This window comes from Typopeltis vanoorti, chromosome 14, assembly GCF_054136105.1.
Source record: "Typopeltis vanoorti isolate ZY-2024b chromosome 14, IOZ_Tvanoo_1.0, whole genome shotgun sequence".
In the NCBI taxonomy this organism is placed as follows: Eukaryota; Metazoa; Arthropoda; class Arachnida; order Uropygi; family Thelyphonidae; genus Typopeltis; species Typopeltis vanoorti.
The window spans coordinates 98,879,790-98,894,140 of record NC_143562.1 but is presented as its reverse complement, the minus strand read 5'-3'; the positions used below and the strand labels follow the sequence as shown (position 1 = coordinate 98,894,140).

The 14,351-nt window shown below is 35.6% G+C and overlaps 1 protein-coding gene across 1 annotated transcript in view; it reads right to left on the bottom strand.

The window, feature by feature from the left end:
* Idh3a (isocitrate dehydrogenase [NAD] subunit alpha, mitochondrial) overlaps positions 1 to 14,351 on the bottom strand; it is a 187,401-nt gene that overhangs the window by 111,167 nt on the left and 61,883 nt on the right. Inside the window, exons 4-5 of the mRNA XM_090403633.1 lie at positions 13,534 to 13,663; positions 1,048 to 1,181 (exon numbers count right to left, since the gene is read on the bottom strand). Of these exons, the coding sequence (XP_090259759.1) occupies positions 1,048 to 1,181; positions 13,534 to 13,663 (264 nt within the window). The remainder of the gene's footprint in view (positions 1 to 1,047; positions 1,182 to 13,533; positions 13,664 to 14,351) is intronic.

Here is a 14,351-nt window from a genome sequence, read left to right as displayed (position 1 = left end):
GTCAAATATTTTAGGACAGTAAAGAAAATTCCAAGTAAAACAGTGTGTGTAAAGACAGGTGACAGAAACTGTTAGTCAGGCACTAACAGTTAATCCACGAATGGCTTTAAATAGCCGTAAAGGGATTAACGGCGGAGGGAGGCAATGGCATGATGAAAGGAACAATGCCGATGAAGTTTTGATCCATGCAGAATGCTATGGTGGGTGGATATTTCATCCACCTCAGCCGGTAGGGAGGTTAATGGCATGTCGCATTCGGTTTCATCATCAATCCAAATGTAAAGATGTTTCTCCATTTCCTCTAAAACATTGCTTCTGAATAGGATTACCTTTGTTAGAGATGATGTTGTGGTTGCTGAACACTTAATTTTGTCCTTTTTTAAAAATCATTTGTACAGTAGAAGTAGACAAATTTAAAGCAGCTCCAATGCCAACTTTATGTTTATCTTTTTCTAATCGCCTCAGCACCTGCATTTTAACGTCGAGCAAGATGCTTTTTCGTATCAAAATTTTGTTTTATCATCTTCACACTCACCCATTTTGAATAATTTAAAAAATGAAGTAAAGATTCATTTTTAATGAACAAATAGAATTTTTGTTGATTTCCTTTCAATAATATTGATGATTACAGAATATAACACTTTACACAGCACCCCCAAATCATACTGATAGCATGGATACTGTTTCACTGCCAATGAACAACTACACGATATACAGGGAAAACAAATGCATGGGACAAACATAGATTTAGGGTTTAGGGGAATTACAGCGCTATGATGAATCTTCACCTTTCAATGATTGGTTTGGGAATAACTGTATGATATATACAAATCAAGGGAAATATAGTGATAAATTGAATCAGCATAAATTTAGCATTTTTTTTAGGCTTCAAGTAAAACCGTGTTATATCGAATCATGGAATATTTAGAGTTTTTTTAGGGTTTGGAAAAAACTGCATTATATCGAATCAGCATTAATCGGGGTAGCATTAAATGGGGTCTTACTGTAACTAGATGAGAAAAAAAAATCAGAGTATGTATAACTTACATAATGTTAGCTTTATGAACAGCAGTTACCATACTTCTGTTTGTCATCTTTGCATAGTCAAAGGCAAATTCTGCTACTCGCCTGGAAGCTTTTTCAGTAATCAACTTAATGCTTTGTACAACACCAGGAACTATCTAAACATAAAATGGAAAATAAAATGCCTGACAACGAGTCCAGCATTCTATAAATGCCTGACTTGATCACTTAATGAAATCAAAGCTCCATATTAATAAGTGCACACAAAATAATACTATGTATATCTACATAAATTATACAAATTCATCAAAACTAGTTGATTTGATAAATCAATGGGTTTTTGCAGACATTAAATATATGCCTATTAGATAATATTAAATGTCTATAAGATAATATTAAATATATATATATTATACATGTAGGAGCAATTTCTCCACCATTCAAAAGGGAGACGTAGAGCAATTAGAATTAAAGGCAACAACACATTAATGTGTTGTTGCCTTTCATATTTCAATAAATACAAATATACAGAGCAGTCTTTTGCAGCTTTGAATCCTGGTGCTCATTTTTGTTTGCACAATATAAATGTGCGCTTGGCATTCTCTTCCAGAAAAGTCCCATTTCATCACCATTAAAAAGAGTTTGGGAGGATAATTTCCTCTTTCAGTTATGGCTCTTAAAGTTGATGGAAAGGCTGAAGTGATTTGGTGACTCAAATGTAGAGGTTGCTTCTTTTTTTTAAATCTATCAAACTAACCTCTCTTCTACATTATGAATGATGTGGAAGTTACAGAGCAACTTCCAAAATGTAGAATTACAAGCTGCTTCCAGTATAATAACAATTATACAGATAGGAAGGCTTGGGTTGGTAGTTTATGTTGAGTTTTTTTATGCAACTGTTTTAACTCCTGACAAGAAAATAATAAATAAATAAATAGTATTTATTTTCTTATTTGCTGATATTTCACTGGTTTTATATTTAGCATCATCAGAGTAGAAACAGTTTGTCAGAAAAACAGCAACAATAATTTAATTGTGGGAACAATTTAAAATTGTTCCCAAAATTAAACAAGTATTAATTTGATCTTAAAATGACTGTCTCCCAGATTTCTGGTAAATTGATACGGCCAAACTTATTAAAGTTTGGGGAATATTTTAAAGCTGCTGATGACTCCAAAAACATTCTTTCTGACTTGTATTGACTTCTGCAATTTTGTTTTCTTTCATGTGATTCTGAGCAAAGGGATAAGTTAGTCGAAGATATGGTCTGCTAATCCCAATTTGCAATAAAAATGGTGCTGGATGTATTTCTTTTGTTCTCCTGAGTAGATGTCAACAGATCTTCCCATCTGTCCATAAGAAGCCAGGTCACAAGTACAGGACACTTCATATATGCCTGGATGTGATAAAGGAGGTTTGTCCCCAGGTTAACACAGATGAGGGTTGCCAATTTGATATACGACTTAAATGTGGTGTGGAGTTGATATTTATTAAGCACTCCGGATATCTTTTCAAATGTACACTGAATGCATGAGATAGTAGAAATTTTGCTGTGATCTTGTTCATTAGGGAAGAGAGGGGATATGAGGGAGTGGCATTTAGTATTTTCTAGAGATTACAGCCATTGGCTAAAAAAGTGTGCAAAAGTAAGTGGAGTACAGCAGTAAGCAGCATTACTGGAACAGATGGCTCTGTGTGTTAATATTTTTAAAATACCATACTGCTGTGCTGGATGTTGGTGGATTGTTTATGTAAATATCTTCCAGTATGTGTAGGTTTTCTATAAACTGCAAAGATAATGAACAATTTGGAAGGTATGTGACGTGTATGGAAGGGCATAGAGTTATTAGATTCCTTTTCCATTGTGAAGCAGATTTTAGGATGTTGGGTATTTAAATGCACTAAAAATGCATTTAATGTGTCTGGACCATGTAACCAAATAACAAACATATAATTAACATAGCACAGACAAACCAATGGTTTGAGAAGTATATGAAGTGCCCTATACTTGTGACATGGCTTACTATGGACAGCCAAGAAGATATGTTGACATCTATCTAAGAGAACATTAATGCATTTGACACTATCAACATGGCAAGTTGGGACTTGCAGACCATGTCATGCTATAAATTAAAGATACCAAGAAATTATGTACTTGGTTTAATCCTTTATTCAAGTGTAAGTAAACTGGAATAACATCATATCACTTGCCTTAGTATTCCATAATGCAAAGCACATATCCTTGTGGTTATGAATAATGCTATGCATTATGGGAAGAGTCACTACACAGACTGGTTTTGACCTTTATTGAGGTCTAATAGACCTCACTTATTGACTTATTACACATATCGAGGTGTGTTGGAAGAGAAGTTGCCATGGAGCAGGTACAAGACAGTTGGTGGTGATTGAATGCATGAAGAGTATAAAATGCAAGCTAGGAAGGTGACAAGCATAGCAAAAGAAAGAAAAGGTGCAGTATGAAAGGGGATTGGCTGGTCAATCCAAAGTTAATTCAATGGAATTTTTCTGCTATATATAGCAAGCAAGAGAAAGAATAATTATCGCATGCTGACACTGGTCATGTCATGGCAGCAAAATAACAATTGCAAAAGATATAGTGGAATTACAGAACGAGCACAAGTATGATATACACTTTATCAGTGCATATCATACTGGTGTAAATTATGCAATGCAATATATAGAAGAGAGGCAAGTATTAGGAGAATTGGAAGTAAAAGAATCTGAGGTATATCAGATGTTGATCGAGTTAGATGTTAATAAGGTTGTAGGAATGGATGATATAGCATCATGTATTCTTAAGGAATGTGCACAACATTTCGACGGAATGGAAAGAAGGCAAAATAATACCACTCCACCAGCATGGTTCTAGGATAGAAGTTTCCAATTATAGACCAGTCTGTATAACTGCAGTTGTGGTCAACAAGTTGGAGAGATTGGTTAGGAATAGAATACAAGATTGAGTTGATGGACATGGCATTCTTTATAATGGTCAACATGCATTTATAAAGGGTAGGTCCTGTTTTAGCAATTTGCTTGCATTTTATGATAGGGTAACGAGTGTGTTAAATAAGGGAGACTCATATACAGTGATTATGTGATAACTTATCAAAAGCATTTGATAGATTATCACATGATAAGTTGGTGTACGAGCTGCAGAGGATGGGAACAGATAGTATATATTGGTTAGATGGATTGGAGATTGGCTCTCTGAATGATACCAACAAGTCGTGTGTGTGTGGAGCATTGTCTCAAAAAAGGAGAGTAACCAGTAGCATGTCCCAAGGTTTCTGCTCATGGGCCCGTGCTGTTTAGCAAAGTTGGGGAGGGGAATTATAAATAGCAATGCTAATGTTAATTCCCTTCAGGGAAGATTTGAATGGACTTTCACAGAGGAGTGGAGTTATAGTTTTAGTATTAAGTGCAAGATGTTGCATTTTGGATGGCAGAAATACAAGGCTTAGTACTATACTGATGGTGCTGTACTGAAGGAAGCAGATGAGATTTGAGAGTGATGGTTGACAGTAGACTGAAGTTTAGAAGGCATATTGCACGTGGTGCTGCAAAAACTGCACATCGTAGTATTGCTATGATAAGAAATACTCTAACATGTAGGAATAAGGATGCAGAAAACATTGGAGAGGGTCCAGAGATGAGGTTGAAGAAATGTGGACTGCAGAGTTTGGTGGATAAGAGGTAAAGAGCTGATATAGAGATGTTTAAGTCATAATCCACAGAGGATTATAAAAAGAGTAGAACGTGTGAAGGAAAGAACCAGAGGCCATTCCTGGAAGTTATGTAATAGTGTGGCAAAGAGGAATGTGAGGAGTAGATTTTTTACATAGAGAATTGTCAGTGAATGGTATGCATTATGAGAATATGTTATTATACATATGTTGTCAGTTGAATTAACCTCCCACGATGAGTCTGCTGACTCCATGTAGGTTGTAATAATAATACTAGGGGTAGAAGAAACTATACAACTAATGAGCCCATTTTGCTAAGAACTATCAACCTGGTGTATGCAACATGGAGCTCAGTGCTACTTCTACAGCGAATGAAGAAACTAGCATATGAGTAAGTGTTAGAGCGGTTGCAAATACTGATAGGTCTAAAGTTAGACCTATCAGTATTTGCAGAGTGGTAGTAATGATTTTAGAAAGAATGGTAAGAGCTCATACAGAAATGGATTGACAAAGAATTTATACTTTGAACAGCAGGGGGTTTAATAAGGGAAGTCAGGTTTGACCAACAAGCTCACATTTTATAATAATGTTACCATTCAGTTAGATAAGGAGAATGAATACAACATAATACTTTTGTACTTTGCTAAGATTTTTGGCAGGATAGAGTGAAAGGCTGTTACATAAGTTGCATGATTTGGGAATGGGTTATAAACTATAAACGGGATAAATTAATGGCTAAGTGACAGATATCAAAAAGTGTAGTATGGGAGGGAGGGAGGGTGCAGGATTTAAGATAAAAAGTGGTATATCCCAGGGATCGGTGTCTGGGTTTATTGTTATTTAATCTTTACATTAATGGAATTGGGAAGAATTTAACAAAAGACACAGCTGTTTGCTGATGATACAAAGATAGGCAGGATAATCAGGAATCCAGGCAACAGCAGCGTTGGATGTAGGAGATGAATACCCAGCAGTATAATTAGACTTTGCAAAGGCTTTTGATAGATTACTGCATGGTATGCTGATAGTCAAATTAGCGTGGATGGGGTTGGATGTTAGACTAGTGCACTGGATTGGAGATTGGGTGTCTGAAAGGTATCAACAAGTTGTGTATGGGAGAGCAATACCCCAAAAGAGGAAAGTCACTAGTGATGTCCTCAAGAGTCCGTTTTAGGGTAGTTAAACAGCAATTTAGGGTAACTGCTGTTTAACCTGCATGTTAATGACATTGGGGAAGATTTGAATGAGGGATATACAGTTGCTTGAAGATGATGCAAAGTTGGGACAAATTATGAGGAGTAGAACAGATGTTGTGGCCTTACAAGAAGACTTGAATATACTGAGTGAATGGGCACAGGAGCGGGGACACCAGTTCAATGTTGTGAAATGTAAGGTTTTAAAATATTTATTTATTCGTATGGAGTTTCCTCCCAATTTCTCCCCCGTCCCTACTGGGGCGAGTTGAGTCCCCTCATGGGTGGTTAGTATTTATGACTGTTGATCTGTGTGTGTGTGTGTGTGTGTTCATGGGGCTGGTTTGCCTGCTTGCAGGATGAAAAACTCCAGATAAACTGGTGGGAAAAACCCTGCTGTCCACGCCCAAGACCGGCTAACTTGGCTATGGCTGAGGAAGATCGGCTATGGCTGAGGAAGATCCTTAAGCTCCTCATGTTGTCGATGGGAATCGAACCTAGGACACTCCTTCCCCAGGCATATGGTTGCGAAGAACATAGCCACTAGGCTAACCACGCGGACATTTTAAAATATGGAAAACAAAGATGGGATGTAGAATTTACTCTTGGCAGGGATATATTGTTGGAGGTTGAGAAAATAAGAGATCTTGAAGTGAGGATGGATAAGGATCTAAAATTTAGAGGACATACTGCCAAAATTGTGAGGACAACACAATGAATTCTGGCAATGATGCATAGGACACTGACTTGTAGAAGTAAGGAGATTCTGGTTCCATTGTATACGGCTCTGATTAGGCCACATATGGACCACTGTGCGCACATATTTGGTCACTTGGTTTTTAAAAGGATGAAGGAATGTTGGAGAGGGTCAAGAGGTGATTGACCAAAATAGTTCTTGATCTCAGGAATGTTAAATATGAAGAAAGGTTGAGGTGATGCAATTTGCAGAGTCTAATGGATAGGAGGAAGAGGGTGATATGAATGAGACAAACGAGTTGGTAAAGGGTTGTCATATGATTAATGCTGAAGAGGTTTTTCATAAAATGGTGATAGATTGGGAAGAACATGAACAAAATTCTAGCTAAAAAAATTATTTCACATAAGTTTAAGTTTCCATCTTCAATTTTTCTAACTGATTTCTTATGTATTCATCTATTTTTATGTTGCTACCACTCACAAAAGATTATTTGCAAATCTACAGTACATTTTGTACCATGGGTAGGCTAAGGATATTTTTTATATTTATCAATTTTATATATTTTTTGTATTTTAATTTATTTTTTACATAGTCTGGAAACCCTGCTCTAGAGACCAAACATGGAACTTTTTCAAGCCACTTCAAGCCTCCTATAATAAGCAATATGCTTAGCTAGTTAATGAAATATGTATTTTTCACTAAATCTACTGTTAAGAGATTTGCTATATGAAATTTTTATTAAAATTTTCATATACATTTTACTTTTTTTTTTTTTATATACTTGTAAAATAAATTTATTCTTAACAAACTGTGTTATATATCTAACTTCCTGTTCTTATTCCAAAAACTATCACATTATGGAGTAAAAATCAGTAAACAATATTTTCATTTTCTTTTCATATCCTTTTAATTTTCAATTTTTCCTGTTAGCAAAGAATAAGTACCAGCACTACAAAAAAGCACTAGCTATAGTACTTCATAATAGCAAGTTAATGTCTTTTTCTCAGAATCTGTTTACTTTTAAAAAGCAAGTATGGATATATGAAATTGCAAAAGATGTAAATGAAACCATAATTTGAAATCTACAAATTATGGTTTCAATTTTGGAATTTGCTGAGAACATCCTTTCTAGTACTTAAGGCTTTAAATCTAAACATTTTCACTTTCCTTGTGTTGCCTGCATGAACACTAGTCTTACACTATCTTTGATAATGTCTCTATCAGAGACTGAACTAGTGGAATCATTAAACCAACATTTCATTTTATTATTTCCATTAAATTTAATCTGCAAGATCAGTTCTATTAGCATTTAAGCCTAATTTATATTTAATTATTCCACTTTTAATTGATGTTCTTATACTAGGTCCTCCTGGTGGGACACCTGTTTATGGTGGAAGGAACCCCCAGTGATGGTAGTGGCCCTTTTCATTCTTCCTCTTTGCTCTACTTCTGTCTTTTTAATATCCTTTCTTGCAAATCACCATCACTGGGATCCAACACCCTGCCGCCAAGTTTGCTGTGTGGTGCGACCCATGGTTATCCGGAAAGGGGGATCCTGGTAGTGTTGCACTACTTTGGCAGTCCTGGATGACCCAGCCAGCATAAATTGGCAAGTGGGCTTGCCTGCTAGGGTAATCTTTCACCCCAAGTTCCAGGGTCAGGATCTAAGGCTTGCTGTTGTGCTGGTATAACGTGGGTACCCCTGGCATTCCACTCCTGAATGCAGTCATTGTTTGCCAGTCAGTGAGCATCTATGTGCAGCTCCATGATAGGTGGGGAGCTCTGGAACCAAACCAAAAACTCCTTGAGCATGAATTCTTCATCCTCAAATGTTTCAGGGATCATACCAAATTCTCAAGTAAGTACTGATACCATAGATGCAGCATTTGATAACAGAAGTAAGAAACAAAAAACATATGAAACTAGCATAAATGTACCAGTGTTTTTTTATCATTCATAAAAAAAACAAATGAAAAGCCAATAGGGAAAATGCCATCCTTTTTTATTCAAAAGGGTTTAGGACTGGCACGCCCTCCCAAAACTGTTAAGAAATTACATTCTGGTGATATCCTTGTGGAAACATCGATAATTTCTCAGCAACATTCTGAGAAATTACTGGGAGCAACATCAATGGGGAATACCAATCACAGTAACACCTCATAAAGCACTCAATTCTTGTAGAGGAGTGATATCAGAATTGGATCTCCTTGATATTCCTGATGAGGATATATGTTCAGAGCTTAAAGATCAGGAAGTGACAGGTGTGAGGCACATCTTGATAAGTAGGGATGGCCACCTTGTTCCAACTAGAAACATCATCCTTACTTTTGATACACCTAAGCTTCCAACATCCGTAAAAGAACAGTATCTCAACTGTCCTGTTACAGTGTACATCCCTTATCCACTAAGATGCTTTAAATGTGAGAAATATGGGTATGCCAAAACTGCCTGATGTGGTACTAAAGAGCATGATAACAAATCTTGTTCTGCAAAAAAAAAAATGCTAAATGCATCAACTGTCAGGGAGATCAACCAGATTAGTCTCGTGCATGTCAGAAGTGGATGAAAAAGAAATACAAAAAAAATTAAAACAGAACAAAACAAAACATATATCAGGATGCAAAAAGCAAGTTAGCCACCACCACACCTGCTCTGAGATCCTCGTACACCGAGAAGGTAACAATTAAGAAAATGTCAAAAGCCTTTCAAACTCACGTCTATTCCACCATCTCATAATTGCACCATACGTTAACTTTATAATCACAAGTACTTCTCTGATGAGCACATCAATTGCATGACTTATGGTCTTACTCCAGAGACAACTCCAAAAATGCTTCCATTCGATGAGAACGCACTTGCCAAAAAATTATGGCAAAGATACCCCCAACATACATACACACACACACAGAAAAATATGGATACTTCAGTTCCACTAAAAGTAAATTAAACTTGCGAACTGATGCTGAAACATCAGATGTTACTGAATATTTTACCAGAGGAAGAGATGGAGACTGGTCATACATACTTCCAAAAACAATTAATAAATATAAACCAGAAAAAAGTAAGCCCTTAAACCCCACAAACCAGACAAAACCATAAAGCCAAAAAAATAGGAAAACTTCTACAATGGAACTGTCACAGGTTTCGCCAGAATATCAATGATATCAAAATTTTGTTGCAGAAACACTGAAAGTACATTAAACTTGCAAACTGACCATGACAAATCAGAGGTATTGAATATTTTACCAAAGAAAGAGATGGACACTGGCCATCCATACTTCCCCAAAACAACTGATAAATATAAACCTGACGAAGGTAAAATTTTCTTTTCCTTCTGATGTTCATTATAACTGATTGATTTTCTAATTCTTGCATCATCTGTTTAATAATCTGCTTTAACTTTGCAATTTTGGGGGTTAATTCAGTTCTAATAACCTCCTCAATATCTTCACTATCCTCCTTAGTGGTGGTGGTGTGTGTGGGGGGGGAGACAAGCCCTCTTGCTCTCGACTTTGCTGTTCTTAGCGTTACATTTCTTGTGCGTCTTTGGTGCCTTTTAAACTATATTTAATACTACAATATCTTAATAAAAATATGTTATAAAACACTATACACATTAAAAACACAAAAATCTAATATACTAAAAAACACTAATTTTCTAAAGGAAAAACACAATAAAACAGATAAAAATCACCACTTTTGCTAAATTCACTGACTAATCACAATGTAGCCTTGAACCCAAATGAGGAAATATGTGGAAGAATCATTGGAAGAAAAAAAAAAAAAAAAAAAAGAGTGGAAGTGAAGTTTGTGAGTCTACTGTCACTGTTTACCATAAGCCTACACATACTGGCCAATATATATACAACAACTCTTATCACCACCCAACACAAAAACTTGGTGTCATTAACACGCTAAAAAACAGGCCTTATAAAAATTTGCTTCAACGAGCAAGCACTTAAGCATGAATTAAAAGTTATTAGCAATATCTCCCTAAAAAAAATAGCTATAGCAAAAATACATCAACATAATTCTTTGCAAGAAGTAATAAACTAGATTACTTTAAAACTATAGCCATTCCATACATTAAAGGGGATATCAGATAAAATACACAGAATATTACAGAAATACAGCCTAATGCTACCTGTAAACCTCCTTTAAAATTAAAGAACTTATTCAACTCCTTGAAGGATCCACTTCTTCCACTGGCCCACTCTGGAGTATACCATATTCAGTGCACCTGTAATTTGATTTATATAGATGAAACAGAAGCACAATTCCTATCCGAAAAATAGAGCATAAATGACACATCAATTTTAATTACTATGGTAAATGACTTTTCTGCTCATGCCTTGAATACTTTAGAATTGATTAGAACGGCACCTGTTCATTACATCACACTAAAATGTGGTCAAGCACAAATTTAAAGAGGCCTGTGAAATTCATATCAACCATCCTAATCTTAACAATAATGATGGTCTAAAAATCCCAAGAATATGGATGGCACATGTTCTAACCACAATCTTTCATTATAAATTATAATTAGGACTATAGTAATCTAGGATCTTAACCTTACTATAACAAAAACTTATGCTAAATTAACAATTAGGCCACCAATATTGCTGTATTAAAAGTATTAAAATGAATTTGTTCTCTGACGATGTTATAAACAGGATATAGCTTTGATGTAGGTTCCCCCCCCTCCTCACTAGAGGCCAGGCAAATAAAATATAGTTGATCAAATGATTGTCACTTTGGCATACCATTTGAAATGTAATATAGCTTGCCTTTGTATACATGTGTGTGTACTCCAGATGATGACCTTCATATGAAGGTCGAAACACCAGGAAATTAAAGTAATTATTCTTAACATGTTTGTAATCTCCATAATTTACCAAAAGGAATACTGATCACCATGTAACATTGAAAGAAAGGACTAACACTCTTTGTCCTCAAGTTGCTTCTTTATAAGTAAATGTATCCAAATGTGAGGTATCCTGGATACTTCCAATATGCTAACCACCACCACTGGTTACCTTAAATCTGGCAGATTCACACCCAGTGTATACCACTTTTTGATACCTGTCAACCATCCATTTATTCAAGTCAAGAGTTTATATTCCAAACCCATATTTTCCAGTTTATGCAACAGTCTTTCATGTGGTATATTATCAAATGCCTTAGCAAAATCCAACCATATCATAGTGCACCCATTCCACCTTTATCTAACTCAGCCACAACATTTTATAAAATATGAACAATTGCTAAAGCATGACCTCCCTTTAGTAAACCCAAACCGTTCCTTGCAGAATATAGCATGTCTTTCAACCCATTTCTGTATGAAAGTTCGTACCAACTTCTCTTAAATCTTCACCACCACTCCAAAGCCTCGAGTGGTGGTGAAGGCACATGTCAAAGGCTTTGCCAATTCAACTGAACATTCCTTTAACATACTTGTTAATATCCCATTTGGTCCTATTGCCTAATTCTTATCCAGGTTATGCAACAGCTATGTTACATAAACCTAATTGACAGATGTTAGCAAAGTGAGCACTCATTAAATGAAAAATCTCATCAGCTTCTGTCACAAGAATACCATCTGAATGAATGTGAAAGTTGTTCTTTCACATTCATTCTTTCTTTTACTTGTGGAGGAACAGTACAATTCTTTTGGATTGCCTTTAGCCTAATGGCCAATTTTTTTCATACTCAGATTCAGCGTTCTGCAAAATACTCATAACTTTTCTGCTCTTTATATATTTCATAACTCCTCTCACTCTTATTCTCACAATATTCCTTCCACATCATCTTCTTATGATTCTCTTGCTTAATAAGATTTCACATCCATTTTACTCCCATCCTATTTGTTCTTTTCAAAATCTAGGGATACATTCCAATACTTTTCCCATTTAACCACTCTTTTAAAGATTCCCATACATTGCTGATATCCTTCCCATTCAGTAACCAATACCACATGATCAAAAATGGTATTCTCCTGAGTTGGTCATGTAATCTGTTCTAATTGGAACAGATATATAGTTAGCTACTTCCCAGGAAAGTAGGGCATATTAATTATCACATGAACATTTACCAACTGGTGCTAAAATAGTCACATTCTTAACTGAGACCTATTCTGATACTATCAATTCTAACACTCTTTGACCTCAAGTTCCTTCTTTCACATGCTGCTTAAGAAAGTTGTCTCACAATAACTCAATAAATTCTTCTTCATTCTTATCATGAGATTTCTATCCAAACAATGTGTGGATAATTTAAGTTATCCATAATGATTACTTTAGTACACATAAGGGCAATTGGATATGCATTTCATCATCCCCAGCAAACTGAATCGTGAAGTCTGTAGCAAAACTCCATATATTTCATCCTGTTAGCCTCTACTAGACATCAGATAGCCTCAAATCTGGCTGCTATGAGGTACATTAGTACTATTATCGCTTTCATGTGTTTCTACCCTACTTAGACTCAAGTAATTTGACATGATTAGGTACTTTTCATCCTCTTCTATCATTCCTAAAAATACTACACCCTCTATATTCAATCCAAGTCACATCTCACTCTGATAGCCAGGTTTCACTAGTGCCAATAATCTTAGGCTATAACATATTCAATAAAGCAACAAACTCAACCCATATGTTTTCTTGATGCTCCTGGCATTTGTGTAGAGACAGAAATTACCAACCTGGCTTTTTCTTTTTTTCTTATACTTAGATCTATAGTCTGTTTGTCCCTGTTGAACATTTTCTTTTCCCTCCCAGTTACATAACCATTATGGTAGTTAAGAACGTCCACTGTGAGTCTTTTGACTTCATAGAGGTTCAACAATGATTTAACAATAATTATTTCAAATTTCAAAAAAAAAAAAAAAGGCCACTCATATTTTACAAATATTTCTTACTTCATGTTCAATTCCACTGTATTCACCTTCAGTATTTTCTCTTATTGTAACTACATTGACATCCTTATAAAGAGTTTCTACACCTTCTAGGGAACGGCAAGGTCGAACATTGGCATACAGGCTGAAGGCCCTAGAAAGAAATCAAATCTGCCCTGAGGTTTCTTTAACTGGTTAGAAAATTCAGTATGTAATTCACATTAAGTCAACTTTTGCTTAATATATATTTATGCTTATAAAAATCAACTAGATAAAATATTTCTTAGAAAGTTACAATGCAACTCCTCCCTGGACTTGCATCCTAAAGGGTGGCCATAAAATAACTTTCCCTTTTTGGAGGAATCTGTAGCTAAAGCCAATAAACAGAATGAGATCAAATTTAATATTGAGACTTTTGAAGGCATGGAGAGATGATTTCCACGAAAAAAAGATTTAGTAGCAAAAATCGCCGATAGGGGAAATTTTGGTGCTGGCTGAGTCGAAAACAAGTGGGTAATTACATTAAAGGCAGATAAAATGGAATAATAACATTTCGACAGTGTAAGCGACAGCCGCCTCACTCATTCCAGCTGGAAATGTGGCGCATTACAATGCTAATAATAATAATAATTAAACTAAAACAACAACTTGCGAGACACACAGAAATCAATATAGTGATTGAACTCACAGGAAATAATGTTTTATTCATCAGAATCAGGGTCCCCTGGACCACATACACGATTTTCAATGTGCTGATCTTTCTTGTATACAACAAATTGCATCTGGTGTGTGACATGCTATACAGCTGAGCGTAAGGAGTTGGATTGGATGTTCATAACAGC